The 20,445-nt window shown below is 47.9% G+C and overlaps 1 protein-coding gene across 3 annotated transcripts in view; it reads left to right on the top strand.

Moving 5' to 3' along the window:
• Positions 1 to 20,445, top strand: part of HEG1 (heart development protein with EGF like domains 1) — an 87,207-nt gene that overhangs the window by 26,350 nt on the left and 40,412 nt on the right. For 2 of the 3 annotated variants that reach the window (XM_032335744.1, XM_032335757.1), the window contains exons 2-9: positions 1,062 to 1,349; positions 3,003 to 3,299; positions 9,607 to 9,960; positions 11,112 to 11,459; positions 15,154 to 15,423; positions 16,051 to 17,391; positions 19,510 to 19,626; positions 20,256 to 20,375. In XM_032335744.1, coding sequence (XP_032191635.1) covers positions 1,062 to 1,349; positions 3,003 to 3,299; positions 9,607 to 9,960; positions 11,112 to 11,459; positions 15,154 to 15,423; positions 16,051 to 17,391; positions 19,510 to 19,626; positions 20,256 to 20,375 — 3,135 coding nt within the window. The remainder of the gene's footprint in view (positions 1 to 1,061; positions 1,350 to 3,002; positions 3,300 to 9,606; positions 9,961 to 11,111; positions 11,460 to 15,153; positions 15,424 to 16,050; positions 17,392 to 19,509; positions 19,627 to 20,255; positions 20,376 to 20,445) is intronic. The other variant, XM_032335754.1, reaches the window with a different exon arrangement.

The following is a 20,445-nucleotide window of genomic DNA, read 5'->3' as shown; positions in this document are numbered from 1 at the left end:
TGGCACCTCTGCACTGGAGATGAGGGGAAACCAAGGATTTGCTACAGTGCACTTTGTTCTGCCCACTGGGTACCGTGAGAGCACAGGGAGCAGGCTGTCTGGTGACTTGGGCAGGGAGCATGACCCTCGGTCCCTCCTCTGCCTCCCTTGCAAAGTGGGGAGGATGAGAGCACCTTCCTCAGCATTGTGCAAGATTGAACAATGAGGGCACCTTGAGAGCTTACATTGATCGGTGTTTGGCACACACACTCGCATGCATGATTGCTGTTCAATCCTATTTTGAAACCTATTGTTTTAATTCAATAATACCTGTAGAATATCTTTATCTTATCTTATAACATTTTAATACCTCAGAGTATCCTTTCATATAGATATACTGGAACTGATTTAATTGATCTCCTACTGTAGGATTTTCAGTTTTGTTTGTTCCTTCCTTCTATTATAAACAATGAAATCATGAATATCAGTGCAGCTAAATTTTTCTTCACATTCTTGAGTATTGCCTTAGCATGAATTCAAAGAAACAGAATCACTGCATCAAACCTATTGATATTACTAAGGTTTTGATAATATGGCCAAATCCTTCACAGATTTTCCAGAATTGTGTCTGTCCCAGCCACGATCCCCTGCCTGCAAGAGTGGGTGTCAGGATAGAGAGCTGTCTGCTTTTACCTTCTACCACAAAGGAAACACAGTTCACAACCTTAATGCTCAGAAGTGCTTCCTTCCTTGCTATCACACCTGACCCGTACCCCCCACACCCCTTCCTGAGCCTGCCCAGCCCCCTGAGGTGCTCTCCCCTGAGCTCCACACTGGTCTTCTTCTAGTGGTTTCCATCATTTATTCCACTTCCTGTAAAATTCAATCCTACTCGGTGTTGTTGCTTCATAATTTCTCCCACTGGACTGTCAGAACAATTCCCAAGGGGGAAAAAAGAAAGGTGAAATGATTCGATCTGAATCCACTTCCTCACCGATACATCTGCTCATGGCTTTTCTGAAGGTTTCCTTCTTTTTCAGAAGCCAGCAAGTTCTTACTGATCTATTTGCTTATTGTTTCAGCCACTGAAGGGAGCAGTTGGACAGAAATTAACACTGAATCCCACATAGAAAACATCACCTTTGATCGGAACCAAATGGACTTTTCCACAGTGGTTTCCAAGGAGGCTGTGAGGACTCAGATCCCCACAAAGAACCATACTTCTTCAGATGCTCCAGAAAACATCACTGTACAGACCAAAGCAGCAGATGCTAGAGGAAGAAACAACTTTTCCTGGAAGACAAATTTCACCACTTCCCCCATTGGGGCTGACACAGCAACGGCTCTGACTTCCCAGAGCCTCACCAGAGGTGAGTTTGTGCCAGTGATGGCCTGTTTCCTACAGGTATGTCCCCTCCTGGAAAACGAAGTTTCTGCATCTCCCTCTTCCCCAGCCTGAGCCCCAGGCCCATCCAGGGTCCTGGGCTGTGGGTCCTGGGCTGTGCGGCTCGGACGCCCTCTGTGGCTCGCTGTGATTGAGCAAGTTTGCAACATAGTCCGCGTGAGGGTGCAGATTTTGTCTGGAGGCCTGAGCAGTCCCGTGGAATTGACATTCTGTGGCCAGACTGAATCCCAGTGACACTGGTGACTGTGCCACACACCGCAGTCTCCGAGGGAGGTGCCAGGTCTGGCCCAGTGGGCCACATAGCTGCGTCTGTGTGCACGTGGTTCCAGCGGTGGTTCCTGCTTCAATCTGCACAGCTCAGCAGGTTGGCACCTTGTCACGAAGGGTTTCAAGAAGGGGCTGGGGCTGGATGTGCAAGATTTGCCTGGGGAAGGGAGGACAAAGAAAAGTGGCACCAATTGGGTACTTACTGCACACCCACACATCTGTTCCTTCAGTTCTCATGGCAAGCCAGTGAGATCACATTATCCTCTTTTGAAGAATTTGGAAACGGAAGGTAGAGAAGTTAATTAATCTGAGGTGTCTAGGTCAAACAGCTCATAGGTTTTATGGTTGGGATTTGAGGCTCTCTGTGCATCTGAGCAAGGTAGAAGGAGTAGCTGAGGAGTGGGGTGCACAGATCACGTGAGGAAAGAAGAGAAGCTGGGTCTCTTTGTGAGGCTGGCTGGCCAGCGGCTTCCCATGGGGAGGGGGTCGGTCCCACATGGAGGAAAGGACAGCTGTGTGGAGGGAGTTGGGGCAGTCACAGAGAACTTTGAAGACCAGGCCAATTAGATTTGGTGTGGTAGGAAGAGTCACCAAAGGATTTTGAATAGGGCGGTGACATGATCACAGCAAATCTGGGGACAAGTCAGCTGGCAGGCAGGTAGAAGACATCTAGGGTGGGAGATGAGGCAGAGGGAACCTGGAGTCAGGGGACCACCCAGGCAGATCCGGGTGCTAAGATCTACGGCCTGGTGGCCTTAGGTGCAGAGAGAAGGGATTGGTAAAGACCCTTCACAAAGGAAAATTGATACAACTTGGTGACAGCCTAAAAGTAGAGGATGAAGCCATCAAAAATGACCCCGTGGTTTCCCCAGGAGTTCGGGTGGGGGACTCAATGCTATAAGGAGTGCAAAGGACAATATTTTATGTTCCATTCATGAGTGATGGACGTAGAGCTTAGAACTGCCCAGGGTGCCGCCTGGAGGTGCTGGTCATGCAGATATTGGAGATTTTGTTTATGTTGACTTTAAGTCAGTTCTGAGACCAGCTTTGTGGAATGTGAGTGACGAGTCATGGGGATCAGAATCGGATCTTTGATTCCATATCGTCTGACACTTAGCTTCATTGTGCCCCTTTTATAATAACTTGACCACTGAAAATTCTGTCTTTGTTGGTGAGATCTGAACACAGGCTTTGTCTTGGTTTGTGGTCTCTCCTTCAGGAGTGAATTTGTTGTAGAATGAATAATTGCTCCTCATTTCTCCTCACAGAGGTCAGAGGTGAGCCCACTACCCATTACTCAGACATTTGGAGGTCTGCTGATGGAATTGTAATTGTTACTGTCTGCTTTCAGCTCTGGGAACGCTTCACTTGCCATCCAGCTCGGGGTCTGAAGGAAGAGCTGACCCTTCCCACACAGAGAGCGCAACATCCCGGGGTTCCCTGGAGAGAGGAAAGGGACTCCCGGAAGAAGTGACTGCGCACAGCCAAGTGGCTGCCACTTGGGTTTTAGGACAGTCCCCTCCTCCTGCTCTGGGGATGGGAGAAGAGATCACAGTCTTAGGGAAGAGAAACACCTCAGGCCTGGCGCTTTCCTGGCTGCCTTTCTCCAAGACTCAGGCTTCCTCCCCTCCCTCAGAGCCCTCCTCAGGTGAGTCTCCTAACCCAGCCTCCCACACGGATGTCATCCAGAATAGAAGTAGTAGATGCACACAGCTTCCTAGTAACATCCCTGTCACAGGGGCTGAGGGGGAAAGGTATTAGGGGCAAATGCAAAGTATTTGGGGGCAGAAGTACCACCATCTGTACAATGTGTCTTTGTTCTGAAGTCCGTCTTTAAAATATGTTTTCTTTAACTGCATAAGGAGGAACATTAGAGTTGGTCTAATGGCTGCTCTAGGCCCTTTGTGTCCACCATCCCCTGCTTGTCCCCTCTCCCCACGTACACTGAGAGTTGTCAGTGTGTCTCCTTGCACAAGAGGCCACGCTTTGGGGTGAGTGAAATGGTGAGTGTTGCGTCATTTGATTAGGAGTTAGATTTGTGTTTCTTCATCATTGCAAAATCGCTTATTGCAATGGCAAAGATAACATAGATAGACATTTTTCTGGGTATCATTAAAAAAAAAAAACAAAGTGCAAAGATAACAGATAGACATTTTTCTAGGTATCATTTAAAAAACACAAAAACAAAAACAAAATGCCCGTGTTTGGAAGATTGCGGGCAGTGGAGGACTCACCTCTCTGCCTCTTCAGCTCCTAGTCATCAGTTAAGCTCCATTCCCGCCCCCCTCACCCTCACCTCCCCACTTCCCCACCCCTGCTCTGCGCAGGTATTCCCTTCGGCAAGCCTGCTCTCAGCCCTCTGAGCCTATGTGCCGTCTACCCTGTCACACCAGGGTATCCAGCATCCGTCTCCCCAGAGGCACTGTGATCCTCTTGAGGATCCAGGCTGTGTCTATCACTCCTCTTAAGTTCCCTGCCATCTCAGACCACCATACGGTTGGTAAGTAATGGGGGTTAGCATGTGCCCCAGTATCACAAGGCTCTTCTAGCCACAGGCCAAAGAGAATGCTGGAAACTCTGCCTGTCTTTTCCCACCTCTGAGGTTTTATTCAGAATCCGTGTATGCTGCATGTGTTTTCATCCACATGCCTGTTGAAGCAGGACAGAGAGGGCTGGAAATCGTCTTGGAAATAGAGATTCGGTTGCTTCCGAAATTGCCATTTCCAAATTTTCATAGGTCAGGATTTAGAGATACTTTGAAAGACTAGGGGTTTGGGTTTATATCACCAAAGCAAAAACTGAACCTGGATATCTTTTCTGGAATACCGAAAGTAGGCAGTTTCTCCTTTATATACTATGTATAGTTTCTGCTGACTGCGTATGTATGTAATTTATGATTCATGTCTTTAGGAGATTCCTTTTAAGATTATTCTTAAACATTGGTTAGATTGGATAAAAGCTATGAGCCTATTTCTAGTTTCAAAGGTCTGTGGTTCAGTGATTTACAACCAGCTTTACTAAATGGTAGAAAGGAAGTGTTTTCTAGGAAGCTACACTTTGATTCTGGTCAAGGCCATTTAATATTTATATTTTAAATTCAACCCACTACTGTGGTTTATATTTTGAAAATCAGCCTATGTTTTTAACTTTACTGGACTTGGCTCTGTCATCATCTAGATTTTTCAACATTAAAAAAATTAGTTGGCCCTCAAATTCCCTGAGCATTTGTCATTTTAGAACCTTATACTTGTAGGGGTGACTTACAGAGTCGGTGGACCATGTAACTCTTGATCTCAGGTTGTAAGTTCTAGTCCCACATTGGGTATAGAGACTATTTAAAATAAAATCTAAAAAAAAAAAAAAAAGAAGAAAAAAAGAGGGGCACCTGGGTGGCTCGGTTGGTTGGGCGACTGCCTTGGGCTCGGGTTGTGATCCTGGAGTCCAGGGATCGAGTCCCACATCAGGCTCCCAGCTCCATGGGGAGTCTGCTTCTCCCTCTGACATTCTTCCCTCTCATGCTCTCTCTCTCAAATAAATAAATAAAATCTTTAAAAGAAAAAAAAAAAAGAAAGAAAAAAAGAACATTATACCTTTAGGTTTTGAAGAGTTCTGCCGTATCGTTCCTACTCCTTAAGTCTTTCACTGAGCATTTCTCTTCCTTTTCACTAACGTGGGTATTCTGTGCTATCTCGAGGGCCACCTCTCTCAAAAACTAGATGCTACATCAGGCTTTAGGTGCTGCCAAATGAGGGAATGTTAAATGACCCATCTGGGTCTAGCCTGCCAGCCTCCCTGCTCCCTGGAGAGACTTGAAGCCACATGGGAAACACAGCTCTGTGGGGTTAGTAACCGCTCACCTGTGAACCAGAGCTCTGGTGTACCTCCTACCAGCCCTTAAATCTACATTCCGGGAGCTTACTATTGCAGCCTGAGCCTGACAGTGGGATAGAGGGGCACGAGGGCGTGAGCTCTGAGAGCCAGCAGGACATGCCCGAGGCAGACCTGGAGGCGCCTCGCCGGCTGGTACTCTGTACAAGGGAAGCGAAGGGGGAGGGCGGCGGGTGGGAGTGGGGAGGTGTGCCCTTTGACGCTTGGCAACTCCATCCACCCGTAAATGTGACCCAGGGAAAGTCCTGGCACTTAGAGCAGTCCCATGAGTTGTGCTCTCTTCAAAGTAAGCTTTCATACAGCCGCCCGGAGCCTGGTCCAGAGAGGATGGGGTTCTCTAGGAGAAACATGAAGGATTAGACCCCATGATCGTAAAGATCCTTCCTAGCTCCAGCCTCTGTTGCTCCCAACACACCCGGCCTTGGTATTCTGTGCTCCTGTCCCTCCTCGCTCTGCTACGAAGAAACAGGGATTCAGCACAACCTCATCTGCAGCCGGGCCAGCCAGGCGTTCCCGGCTCCCCAAAATAAGTGATATGCCAGGAAAGTATGCTTTAAAGCAGGTATAGGCCCAGACCGCTACATCAGATTTTTAAAAACAGATCAGGAGCCATCTGAAATGATTTTTCTTGCTGCTTTAGATCTTTCTGTACTGTCCACACGTTCTGCAAGGACCGTGTGCTATTGGATCACTGAGGGGAAAATAAATAAGTAAAGCAACTAACAGGAAAAGTTCTCTTTTGAAGGCAGAAAGAGATATGTATATGTTGAATTGTGTGAGAATGGCTGCAGTTGAACACTAAATTTAGCCTTGAGCTTCCTGGAAACCAGGGCACAAAGGGAAACTGGGTGGGGTGCGAGACCATTGTCAGATAAAGTAAGCACAGAATTTCATCCATAGGCAGGCCTGTGTTGGGGGCCGTGAATGCTAAGACACTATTCTTGTAAGGAGTGTTGAGAATCCTAATAGAAAATGCCGCCGATTGTGGTTTTGAGGAAATTGTGCTTAAGATCTTTAAAAGGCAATATTTTATATAGATTCTCAGTAGGAGCTCAGGGTATAATAATGGATCTCAACTCATGAAAGTATGTCTGTGGGTGGCTGAGCCAGTGTGGTCCAGGTAAATTGCTTTGTGGTGATTTCACTTTGTAAAGGAAGAGAGCATAAATAACTCAGGAGATTGTAGATGTAGCATATCTTTCTCAACCATCAGCTGCTTCAGCTGGGTGTTCGGCAGGTCTTGGACAGCTGTCAGACCAAGGTTGATCATTCGGTGCCCGCCTGAGGTTCCAGCATTTTGTGCTGGGATTGGGGAGTGGCCCATACACTTTTATCAGATGAGTGGGGCATTCTTTATACCTCCTGTTCTAAAGATTAGGGAACTTGGCTCGTTTCTGCTCCCAAATGGATGGCCTTCCCATTTTTGAATGGGCGCTTCAGAGGTAGTAATGAGCAAGGGACAGCAGTTATTAAATAACCAATATTGCTGGCCCATTGATTAGAAACATGGCAAATTTCTCCCGAGATGTATTCAGCACAGAGACTAGTGTAAGGGGTGACTCTCGATGAGTTTGACCAACCATTCTCTCTTTCTGGGAAGAGGCACCTCTTGTATAGAAGTACTCAGTACAGAAGGACTCACTACTTCACTGTGAGAATTCAGTGGGATTATGTCTATCAGGTACTTTCTTAGCACAATGTAGAAGGGTATATGTAAGACCCTGGCACATCGAACTGGTCGGTAAATGGCAGCTTTTAATAACGGCGGTGAGATGATGAAGCAGTGTTCCATGGAGCCTGGGTCAGGGACAGCACGACCATCATCCTTTTGTGGCTTTCAATTTTTGTGACTTCCGTAACTGTGTATCTCTGGCCATTGATTTGCTGTACAGGTACTCAGGCTGAGTCCAAGTTAACCGCCACCGTGCAGTAAATCGATGAAATCCTGCAGTTGACCAGGAATAGTGCTTTGATAGAGCACCCAGCAACTGAGGAGCTTGTAACTTGGCGGGGTCAGACGATGACTCTAATGACGTGAGGCCTGAGAAGCTAAGTGGCTAGTGAGGCTTTGGGGCATGTCTATATTATGCGTTCCTTTTTTATATACTAATGGATTTCTATTTGTTTGGTTTTGCTTTTAAGTAAGGGTGAGTTCAAGTAGGCTAGGACTCTATTTGGGGATCCAGTCTATTTTTTTTTGTTTCAATCACTAGCTGTGTGGATTGCTCCGGTCTTCGATTTGCTTTCCTTAAGGCCCAGAGAGCAGAGCTGCAGGCTGTGTACTAGGCGTAGCTGGTTATGTGGTTTGTACAAGAGTCAGAGGAACCTTTGTGTTTCCTGTGCTCCCCCCTCTCTAACTATATTTAATATTTGTTTGTGCTTTTGGTCACAGCTGCACATAGGACTGGTCTTCAAGGAACCATTTTTTTTTAAGATTTTATTTATGCATTTTAGAGAGAGAGAGTGCAAGCAGGGGAGGAGCCGAGGGAGAGGGAGAGGGAGGGGGAGAGAATCTCAAGCAGACTCTGTACTGAGCATGGAGGCTGATGTGGGGCTCAGTCTCATGACCCTGAGATCAGGACCTGAACCAAAACCAAGACTCAGACACTCTACCAATTGAGCCACCCAGGTGCCCCTTTAAGGGACCATTTATAATGAGAACTTAATTCGTCCCTTTCTGGGTTGTAAATAACAGCTTGAAACCTTTCATTATAAAGGTATAAAATACTTTTATTATTTTTGGCTTAAAAAGAAAAATGTTTTTTCTTGCCTTTGGATCTTGCTGGCCATGTTTCTTTTCACTCACCATGCTTTCCTGTGGTTTATTCCTGTTTGGAATGAGAATGTCAGGGTGCCCTTCTGGAGGCCAGTTCTTAGGGTGTCCTTTGGAAAGTTCTTTGTGGAAAGGAACCATTAGCAAGCCACTTTCTTCTGTGGAACAGACTGCATATTTTGACCAAAATGGCCTATAACTCAATTTTTGAGGCTCTTGACAATTAATAGTGGTGTCTGCCATCCTTTTCATCAAAAAAGTGTCCCCATCCTGGAGTCCTTGATCTCCCAGGGGCCCACTGGCATGGTATGTAAGCTTGAGAGCCAGTCTCCAAAGCCTCATGAAGCTGACTGTAATTATGGGACCTGTTCACTTTTGGATGGAATTAAATCAAATCAGTGTGGTAACATTGAGTATATCTTGCTGACTCGAAGCTCTGTTACTTCTTTTTTTTTTTTTTTAAGATTTTATTTATTTGACAGAGAGAGAGAGATCACAAGTAGGCAGAGAGGCAGGTAGAGAAGAGGGGGAAGCAGGCTCCCTGCTGAGCAGAGAGCCCAATGTGGGGCTCGGTCCCAGGACCCTGGGATCATGACCTGAGCCGAAGGCAGAGGCTTAACCCACTGAGCCACCCATGAGCCCCGTTCTGTTACTTCTTAAAGGCAGTTCAGTTAATGGTCTTTCAAAACCTCAGGTTTACGTGGTCGTGAGGTGGGAAAAGTAGAGAACGCTTGATGCGGACAAGGGCCGGAATTACTGCCCTAGGCTAGTATTATTCCCACTGTGGTCTGCAGAGCCCTGGCCTCCCCAGGGATGGCCTGGGGGCAGGACTTCTGGAACTGCCTTACTTTTATTCATTTATATATTTGGATTTTAATCTACTACATCAGTTTGAACAAAAGGATCACATGGCTAAAATGAAGCAAAACAAAAACCTGTACCTTATCACATGGCCACTCCCTGTATAATCTCTAAACTGGAATTCCAGAGTAGAAGTTTTTTCCTTCCTCTATAAAAACCAAGGCAAAGAATGTCTAGAGGCTTTCTCCCATCTTCCTTTCAGCTAGAGCCAGAGCTTTCCACTGTGCTAAGTGAAGGACCTCACCACTTCCTCGCTTAGCTCTATGAGAATCAGAGCCCATGAAGATAGAGTGTCAAATGTGTTTATCTATATTTAGGTCCACATTATCTAGATTTATGCAACAAAAGGTATTAAGCATTATTTGTATCTAGATACATCCCTCATTTTCTTAAACCCTGGAATAGTGTTAAAGCACATTTTCTTCCATTTTAGCTTCCGGAAGCACAGAGGAGCTGAACAACTCCACCATTCTCCCAAGTGCCTTGGCGAGTCAGAGAGCGAGCGAGCATGTCGCCACCACGCTCCCCACTGATGTCCCCGGGATGCTCCCGTCTTTAACCGTCAGTCTGCAGCCCCTAAATGAGACCGAGAATTTCCCCAAGGACTCTGAAATTGCCAGGACTTCAGTATCGGCCCATTCTTCACCCTTTGAGGCAGGATTGCAAAGAAATAGGGAAATAATCAGGAATCCAGGAAATGGGGAATTCATCGAGCCATCCACAGAAAATGGATTTGGCCTTGCATCTTCCCGGGTCTCCATGGGATTCTGGCAAAATGATTCCCCAAGTAAGTATTTAATCTTCACTTGGTCTCTTATGGACATTTTTAAAAAACTGTTGAGGGGCACCTGGGTGGCTCAGTGGGTTAAAGCCTCTGCCTTTGGCTCGGGTCATGATCCCAGGGTCCTGGGATCGAGCCCTGCATTGGGCTCTCTGCTCAGTAGGGAGCCTTCTTTCCCACCCCCTCTCTCTGCCTGCTTGTGATCTCTGTCTGTCAAATGAATAAATAAAATCTTTAAATAAATAAATAAAATAAAAAACTGTTGGGTTGTCTTGAAAGATGGCTTCATGAACATTTGCCATCTCACAAAAAAATAAATAAAAGGGAGCATATTCTCAGCTAATGCCATCTCCTCTGTCTGGTACACCACCTTATCACATTTTTATTTTCATCCTTATGAGAACATTGTGAAGTCCATCAGACAGGCATCATGCCTCCTGCTTTTATATAGGTGAGGAAACAGGCTCAGAGGGATGAAGAAGTGAGGGCGCAGTCCTGTCGCTTGATCAGAGCAGAGTCAAGAGCTTGTCCTCGGAGCTGGCCCTGTGGACGTCTTCTTACCACCTATGGGATTGTCCTCAGTAAGAGCGGGCCTGTTCTTTCAGCCTAGCTGGAGTTTGTTTATATACAGATTGTTCTTCCAAATAACACGTGCAGATAAAAGTATAGTCCTTCAAATTCATCGTTTCAGTAGACGCCCTCTAGTTTATTTTTTGTTTGCTATACTTGAAAATTAGAATTACTAGTGGGAAAAAAAAAAGAATTACTAGTGGAATTGATTGAGAAGAATGCCTCTGAGCAAGCCCTTTATGTAGGCACATCATATATGTTGGACGTAACCCCCTCTCTCCTTTGACCCCTTTAGGGGAAAGACAAGAAAACACCCAAGCCTGCAAGTTACTCTACTACTTAGCACATTCTCTTTAAAAGCTCCCTTCTTCACCAGCGCTTATTTTTAGTATTGCTATCTTATTGACATCGAAAAGGTTTGAAATAATTATCTAGACTATGAAAATGCCTGTCAGGTTACCCATATAATATATACTCTACAAGGTCCTCACGAAGGGGATCTTTGCTTGGGGAGGACGCACGTCTCGGTTGTTGGGGAATCTCTTTCCCATCTGTGTCATGGCCTTTGTTTCCCTGACCCCTTCCAGCCTTGGGAGGAGACCAGCTTGCCAGCAGCTCGGAGGCAGAGCTGGGAAGCCCCATGTCTCGGACCGAGGCCGCATCCAGGCCTGTCCCGTCGGGCAGAAGCAGAGACAGCACGGCGCGCTGGTTCCTGACCAACAGCAAGACATCTGCAGATGTGACAGGAAGCTCTACTTCCTATCCCGAAGTTGTGAACGCCTCAGTTTTGACCCACTTCTCAGCCTCTGCCCCCCAGTCTAGAGGAAGTGACAGAGCGCCGGGCCAGAGGAGCTATGCTGAACCGGCCACCGAGTCATTGTCCTCCTCCTCCTCAGAGAGCCTGGATTCCTCATCTCCACGTGGTGAACGCTCAAGTGAGTGTCCCCTTCACAGAACCGCACCCCCCCGGAGGGCGGAGGGGCTGGTCACGGAGCTGCTCCGGAGGCCCCTCTGTTGTCATCATTCCCAGGCCATTCTTCCAGCTGTATAGCCCCACTTTTTTTCTGGTTCATCTGCCAGGAGCTAATCTTGCCACCTGCCCTTCCCACACACAGATCACCATGTCCTTCTGTCCCCTGCAGCCCACCCCATGCCCCTAGACCTGCCTTAATCACACAGCTTCTGGAAGGTCCTCAGGCACTGTTGTTCACCCCAGACCTGGACCTCAAGAGCAGCTCTCCCTCCCCCTTGTTTAAACAGCTTTAGGGAGATAGAATTCACATTCTGTGCAGTTTGCCCAAACTGTGCATTTCAGTGGCTTTTGGTGTATTTGCAGAGTTGTGCAGCCAGCATGGCTCATTCCAGAATGCTTCCACCACCCCAGAAAGAAACCCGGCGCTCATCAGCACTGGCTCCCCATCCTGTCCTCCTCCCAGCTTCTGACAACCACTAACTTACTTTCTGTCTCTGCGGATTTGCCTATTCTAGACAGTTGTTGGGGTTTTGTTGTTTTTAAGGTTTATTTATTATTTGACAGAAACAGATAGCACAAGCAGGCAGAGCGGCAGGCAGGGGGAGAGGGAGAAGCAGGCTCCCCACTGAGCAGGGAGCCCGGCACGGGGCTCGATCCCAGGACTCCGGGGATCATGACCTGAGCCAAACAGACGCTTAACCAACTGAGCCACCCAGGCGCCCCTGTTCTAGAGAGTTTGTGAATGAAATCCTACGACCCGTGGCCTTTTGTGATTTTCGCTCTGCATACCATTTTCAAGGTTCATCCCTGTTGTGGCCTGTGTTAGTACTTCCTTCCTTTGTGTGGCTGATTTGCCACACTGAGTTCATCCTTTCTTCAGTGATCGCACATGTGGGGCTTTCCCACCTTTTGTCCATTGTGAATAATGCCACCGTGAATACTCTGGTATGAGTCTTCATATGGACATGTGTTTTACATTCTCTCAGAATGGCTGGGTTTTAGGGTAGCTCTGTATTTAACCTTTGAGGAATTGTCAAACTGCTTTCCAAAGTGACCGCACCATTTCATATTGCCACCAGCAACGTGCAAATGTTCCAGTTCCTCAGGGCCCTTCCCCAGGACCTACTGCGGATCACCTGTTGTGACGATGGCCATCCTCCTGGATGTGAAGTGGCATCCCAGGCGGTTTGGATTTGCATGTTCTAGCTAATGACGTTGAGGGTCTTTGCACTTTGGGGAAAGTCTACTCGCATAGGAGTTTCTTTCTATAGTGTCTGGATCCGGTATTCCTAGTCCTCTATCAGATACTCCATTTGCAGACATTTTCTTCCGATCTGTGGGGTTTCTTTTTAGTTTTCTGACAATATCGTTTTTTGCAGCACAAAGGTTTTTGATTTTGATGAAGTCCAATTTATCAATTTGAGAACACTCTTTCTTTGATGGTCCTTTTTAATAATGTTTTTGGGTAATTTTACCAACAATTCTCAGCCACCTTGTTAAGATGAAATGTGTGCTGAATGAAGCAAAAATGCAACAATTTACCATTTAAGAGATAAGGGGCTTAAATCCGTACCTCTCTTCCACTGATAATAGGGGCTCCATTTCCCCCATATGAACGTCCTAATTGATGGGGAAAATTAGCATTTATTGTGACTGATGATGGAAAAGCATATGCTTATTATGAAAGAGTACTACATATATGGGTGGGGAATATTTGTGCTTTTTCACGTATGTGCATGCAAACTGCAAGCTCTGTCTCCTAGACAAAAGGATTCATTTTCCACCCTCACAACGTGGGGCTCAGAGTTTTCTCCTTCTCAAACCGGGAGCTTAGGTGCCATGCCCTTTCCTTTCCTGTGTGTATCTCCTGAGTACCAGTACCCTTCACTCCATGGTGCGTGCTCAGTGGGTTTGTGTGTGTGTGGGAAAGGTGATCTCAGGGTGAGCAGGTCTTAGGGTTCAGATAAGGAATAGCCTCATTCCCAAAACCAGTTCACCATCAGTTCACCTAATGCTTTATCTCATTTGCTCTGAATCAGTCCAAGCAGACTCCTTCTGCCATCCAGCCTTTCAGAATTCTTGGTCTGTTCCTTTTTCTGGGCTTGGAGGCAGACCCCGGTTTCAGGTCACGACTCTCTGCTTTCTTAACTCTGTAAGCCTGATGGGGTTGTTTGCCTAAACTCCATTTAAGAGTCTTGTAATCTCCCTAGCCTGGACCTTGTCCCTTCTGCCCAGGGAACTTGTACTCAGATACACTCAACCCTCAAGCTGCTCCTGGCGGACTTCCCATGGGTCTCTTAAGCCCTTCAGCTTGGTCAGGTCACGTCTCTCCCTGCTTCCTGGCTGTCTCAGCACTTGCTGTGTATCCCTGTCCCCCTACTCATTCCTGCCATTTAATGCAAACCTACCATGAAGAGAGCTTCCCTAACATGCAGCTTTACCTATGTTTTCCATGAGGTTTTAAGAGCTAGTCTGGGGGCACCAGGCTGACTCAGTCAGTAGAACATATGACTCTTGATCTCAGGGTCATGAGTTTGAGCCCCATGTTGGGTGTAGAGATTACTTAAATAAATAAACTAAAAAAAAAAAAAAGAGCTAATCTGGTCTGGGAATAGGAATAAGAACTGGGGAAAGAACTTGTTTTCTCGGGGCGCCTGGGTGGCTCAGTGGGTTAAGCCTCTGCCTTCAGCTCAGGTCATGATCTCAGGGTCCTGGGATTGAGCCCTACATGGGGCTCTGGGCTCAGCCGGAAGTCTGCTGAAGATTCTCTCTCTTCCTCCCCACTGCCACCACCCCACCCTGCCACCTGCTTGTACCTGTGCACTGGGTTTTTTTTTTTTTTAAATGATTTTATTTACTTATTTAATATACAGAGATCACAGGTAGGCAGAGAGGCAGGCAGAGAGAGAGGAAGGGAAGCAGACTCCCTGCCGAGCAGAGAGCACCACATGGGGCTCGATCCCAGGACCCTGGGGTCATGACCTGAGCCAAAGGCAGAGGCTTTAACCCACTGAGCCACCCAGGTGCCCCATACCTGTGCAGTTGTGTCTTCTCTCTCTCTCTCAAATAAATAAATATTTTTTAAAAATTAAAGAAAAAAAAGAAAAAGAACATAGAACAGAAAATAAGCCCATCTTTAATCTCCAACCACCGTGCATTTCTCACTGACGCGTTAAGGGAAAAAATCTAATGCTCTAGAAGAATGATAAGCCCCATGTCAGTTCCGACACTCCCAGGAGGAAAAAATCCTTCTGAGTAATGGGGGGAGGGCTCTCCCTCCTGGACCTCATCAGAAAATCTAAAGCCCCTGTGGGCCAGTCAGTCTTTTGCTGGGCATCCCCCAGCCCCACTGCCGCCACCAGTTTCCCTGACATAAGCTCTATTATGTATCCCCGAGCAGAAATACAGTATCGATCCTGTTCGCCGAAGTAGTAAACCTTCCCAGCAGTCCCAGTCGCCTGAACGGGTATGCTGATCTGCGGTTCCTCTTGAGGTTTTGGTCCTGAGACGGGTTTGCAGGGAGCACCACATTGTGGTTTCTCACGTGGGGGTGTCAAGAAAGACCCGGGAAAACCCAGGTCACTCCTGGGACTCCCGCACGGTGCTGCCGCTCCAGCCCTGCGCTGACCCGCCATCTCTTTTCAATCCTATTGTAGCCACTGAAGACGGTCCAGGGCCCGGAGGCAGTTCTGAGGTGGAGGAGAGGACATCCCAGGCTCACCGCCCGCACACCTCAGCTACTTTCACCGGGAATGGAGAGCGCACGCTGCGGTCCCTCACCAACGCCAGCACGACCTCAGGGGAAGTGGGGCACTCTGTGATAGTGCCCAGAGAAACCGAGAGTGCCACCCAGGATGGGAACGTGACCGTGACGGGTGACGCCCGCTTGGTCTCAGGTTCCCTGGCAGCCTCGCCAGCCCTGGGAGGTGAGGAGCAGGAACTCTACCCACATCCCTTCAGCTCCCCTGTCAGCGCACCTGCAGTCCTAGAATGATCAAGTTTGCTGTCAGCCCAGAAAGTACCTTAGAAGCTCTGTCCGAAGAGAACTTTCTGGATTCTCCCACTTCCCCCCACTTGCCTCAGCCATGTGTGATCTTGTCTGCCAGGATGCCTGGAATAAAGGAGACCGGCCAGTCGTGGCCAAAGTCAATCTCCTGGGAAAGAAATATCTCATTATCATTATACAGAATGGAAAATTGGGAGGGTTTTCCTTTTTCCATTTAGACATAACAATTGTTCTATTGGGGTCTTAAGAGCTTTTTAGATACCAGTTTGCTTTTATCAAAAAAAGCATGTGGAAGGAATTTGGACCCATTCCCTCTTCTTCAGCCACTGGCCCCACTTCTCATTTATTACCGTTTCCATTGCCACCTCCCGCACTCCTCCCAGCTGGTAAAAACACTCCGCACAGACTCTGTACATTCCTCCCTGCCCACACCGCTCCTCCAGAATGCTCGTCATCAAAAACTGCCTCTCCAAGGAAAGCATGTAGCATGTGTTTGGGAGATTTCTTGTTTGTCGAGTTGACCTAACTTTGGTTTTTCCATTTGCAGTCACCGGAATTAGCTACAATCAAGTGAGTGGCACGGATATGGAACAGGGGACTTCCAGTGACTACACAGACCACACCTATGTCTCATCCACTTTCACCAAAGGAGAACGGGCATTGCTTTCCATTACAGACAATAGTTCATCCCCGGACTTAAGGGAGAGTTCTACCTCTTCTACTAAGATCTCAAACTCTTCACTTTCAGACTCTTCTTCCTCGTCACAAGCTCAGACTGGAGGAAGGAATGTGTCATCCTATGACAGGGAGTACGCCCAGCCTTCCACTGAGTCGCTGGCTGTGCACACAGCCAATGTTCTCTCCTACACACCCACCATCAACAGGCCCAACACTTTGGTTCTTCTGGACACTGATGCTGCATTGACTCGTGACTCCTCTTCTTCTTCTTTGGGCCCCCCTTTGCCCCTGCCCTCCGTGTCCCAGTCCTACCAGTTGTTCTCATCAGTCTCACCATCAACCAGGGCCTCTGCTCCTCCACTGCAGTCCATTCCCGATGCGCCCAAGCCCATGTCTTCCTCACCACCGCCCTTACCAGTATCCCTGACGGCATCTACCCCTGCCTCACCGTCTGTCTCCCAAACAACCCTACCACCTTCACCTCCTACCCTGGTCCTGCCCAGGGCAAGAGACACTCTTGTGACCTCAGTTCAGACTGAGACAACGGCATTATCTGTGGCAATGCTCCCCAAGAGTCAAACAGCAGATCCTAAGAACCAGAGTAACCCACAACCTGAGAAAGTCATTACAGAATCAAAGCCACCAAGCCCAGAGTCTCTGCCCACAGAGGCCACCGAAGCTGTAACAGTGAGGTCTACACCAGGGATCCCTAGGCCCTCGACCTTAACAGAGTCCTCCACTCAGAAAACCCTTCCAGCCATGAGGACCAGCATACCCCAAACATCTCCAGCTTTGATAACTACCATTCTCCAGACCGCTCATCCTTTCAGCCCTTTGTCAACCAGAGCAGATCCAATGGCTGACCCCACAACAGTACAGACTACGGCTGAAAAACATCTCTTGCCAACCAGCCCTGAAATCCCATCACCGCAGCTCTCCACAGAAAGGGCTGTCACCACAGAAAGGAGCCACGTGCATGGAAATGCTACCAGCCAATCGATCCCCCTGACCATTGTACCCACATCAGCGAAAGGATTGACCCCAGGGCCTGGTGTGACAGAAGAGTACAGCCCGGCTTCACATCTCCTCAGAACATCTCCTCTCCCAGTCACACACATTTCCACGGCTGAAGTATTGACTCCTAAATCTACCACCTCCGCTGCTCAGAGCAGCACGCGGTCACCAGAAGTGTTGTCATCTCCAGCCGCAGGTAAAAGGCAGTCACACAAGCACACTGTGGACTGCACAGGCATGGGATTTGTGGGCACGCGGGGTAAGGGCTGCTCTCTGCAGTAGGTCAGAGTCTGGGCTGTCACCTCATCAGATAATGTCATGGCAGTCCTCTTCTTCTCACCTCAGAGTTCCAGAACTCTTCCTAAAGCATGAGGGGAGGATGCCGTTGGCTGTGTGTGGTATCTGTAGATAGTGCCAGTGTAGCTTGTAATGCCCCAAATGGCAAGAGTCTTTTAAGGTGCCTTGAAGTCTTCTGAGGCTGGAGCGGGGAAGTGATGTGGGATCTGACTTTGGAAACACTGCACTCGAGAAGCTTCAGGTGACCTTTCTAAGACACGAAGTGATTACCCCCTGCTCCCCGGTCAGAGCCCTGAGCTTCTCTTCTCAGTCGCTGGGAAGGCTTCTCTGGATCCGAGGAAAGCCTAGGCTCCTTGGTGTTCCTGGGAATGTGTTGCTAGTTGAAAAATGTAAGAAAGGGACATGTTCCATAAAAGGATGCTGAACAAATGTTTTCCGGTAGTGATAGGGTGATCCGAGCCATTTACACTGTCCTTGGGCTTATCTTTGTATTTGTGTGAAAGTGGACAGCATGGGAGAAATAAAGCCATTTGTGTGACTCTTCATAATTTAAGGAAGAGTGGAAGGAATTAGAGTGAAAGATCTTTCAATGTCATGTTCAGAATTGTACCTTTGGCTTGTCCAGACCCAAGGAAGGAACACTGCTGTTGGTGCAGGGCTGACGGGGAGACTGACAGCCTTAAGGAAGGAGGAAAGAAGAGAACGCTTTGTAGTGACTAGAGCAGGGAGCTCAGTCAGTGTCCTAGTTCCGGCCAGTCGGCCACGGCCAGCCAAAGGGCAGAAGGGCCATCACCACCCCTGCTGCCAGCCCCCCGTTCCCGGCGCATTGATGCCTTCTCTGTGCCAGCAACCCGAGCATCTCTGGGACACGAAAAGTAGACTTCTCCGGGGAGGCTGGGAGCCGTGCTTCGGGACTCCAGGAGGAGCGTCATTTCCTGCCAAACATATTCCAGGACCAGATGGAACATAATTCACAAATCTCCTTTAGAGCGGATTATGGTCATTACAATGATAACTGTAGGGCAGAATTAACAGCATCATGGCTGGCTGTCAGGAGGGTTTTTCTGACAGTTTCAATGGGACAGAGTTTGGTTTTGGAGGGGCCGTGCTCCTGTCGGTGATTTTAGGGATACATAAAGCAGTCTTCTGGAATAGGAACACCGTCTTTAGGGTTAGCTTGTTTGTTTGGGGTTTTTGTTTTTGGTGTTGCAACTCTTGATGTCGGCCTCCTTTTTCTCCTTCTACCAGCGATTCTTCTGCTCAGAAGAGATGCAGTTATGCAATGGGTTTCGACTCTCCTGAGCATGTGGCATAAGTCTTTAGTAGACTGTCATTACGTACCTGGAGCATGACAGTGCTGGTTCTTGACACCAGAACCCAGAGTTCTGGTCTCTGCTCTGGGAGCTGGGAGTCCAAGGGAACAATGAAGCCTGGGTGCCTTTAAGGCCTAAATGAGTCAGAGAGGGCTCATCGTTACATTATGGGAAAAGGGCACCGGGGTGTCCCACTTCGATGATTTTCCAAATGATGGTAACATATGTGGAGGCCCGGTTATATTTTGATTTTTGGGTTTTTTTTTTTTTTTTTTTGAAAGGGGAGAAGCCTGGAACAGGGAGGATGGTTAGTCAGGGACTTCTTCCCCCTGATGTGTGTTTTAAATTGGTATGGATTCAGGTAGACTTGTCTAAGTGTCAAAGACAATATAACCATCAGTCCTCAACCCAGCGACCTGGAAGCATGTCAGCAGCATCTCGATTTGAACCGGTTTTTGCATCCAGGGGTCTAGACACATGTCTAACACATGTGTCCATTCACGAACTAGCACCGGGGTCCCGTCCCCACCGCACCTTTTCCGCACCTCTTAGGAACCTGTTCTATTTTAGTGGTGTGACCTTTCGGGGTAAGTCAACAGAAATAAGCAAAAATCAAATATTAGCCGGAAGAATTAAATATTTACCTAGAGCTGCTTTTACATTTCCTCTGTGATTAACTGCTTTATTCCGGGATGTGTTTTTAGTTAACAGCTGTGCCGTGAACCCTTGTCTTCACGACGGGAAATGCGTCGCAGACCCCACCGGCCGCGGGTATCGATGCGAGTGCTCACCCTCCTGGCAAGGGGATGACTGCAGTGTGGGTAAGAGGAAAACTCACCCCCAGCGGTCTGTACCACACTACCTCATTGAGATCAGCAATGACACTATTCCCTTCAAAGTGGAGGAGAGTAGGATTTTTTTTCTTAATTAATATCCTGCCAATTGGAGAGTCAGCATGCTTATGTGTTGTCTGCAAAGTAAGGTCAAACAGTAACGTTGACAAGCCTCCATGATCTGGCTCTGTTCTGTGGGCCCCCTGCACCCGTGCCACACTGGACCATCTACAGCTCCCTAAAGATCCCTTGGCTTCCCCGCCTCCAGCCTTCACTTCGCTGGTGCCTCAGCCTCCCCACCCACCCATCTGCTTGTTAAAGTCTTTCTTGTCTTCGTTCAGATGTTATTTGCAACAGTCCTTAATTCTCCCTCCTGTCAAAATCTTCCCCTCTCTCTGTACTTTCAAATCCTGGTTTGTATTTATGTCAGCTGTCCACACAGCTGCCTCCACCCTCCACAGACGGGCAGCCCCTGGAGGACAAGGATAGCACCCTTCTCATCTCTGGGCCCCAATGCGCCTAGTGCCGTTTGGCTCTTAGGACACGCTCACTGGACCGGATAATGATTTTGCTGTCTGCCGTGGATTCAGTATGGCCCTGTTTGCTCTCCTCTGCAGATGTGAATGAGTGTCTCTTGAACCCCTGCCCACCCCTGGCCACATGCAACAATACTCAGGGATCCTTCACCTGCAAATGCCCGGTTGGCTACCAGCTGGAAAAGGGAATATGCAATCTGGGTAAGAGAATGAATCTACCTTGGAAGGTATCCTGCACCACAATGTATTTTTTAAAATAACCTTGACTGTT

This window comes from Mustela erminea, chromosome 1 (genome assembly GCF_009829155.1).
Source record: "Mustela erminea isolate mMusErm1 chromosome 1, mMusErm1.Pri, whole genome shotgun sequence".
Taxonomy (NCBI): domain Eukaryota; kingdom Metazoa; phylum Chordata; class Mammalia; order Carnivora; family Mustelidae; genus Mustela; species Mustela erminea.
Note: the sequence above shows the minus strand (reverse complement) of the source record. Positions and strands in the feature narration are given on the sequence as shown.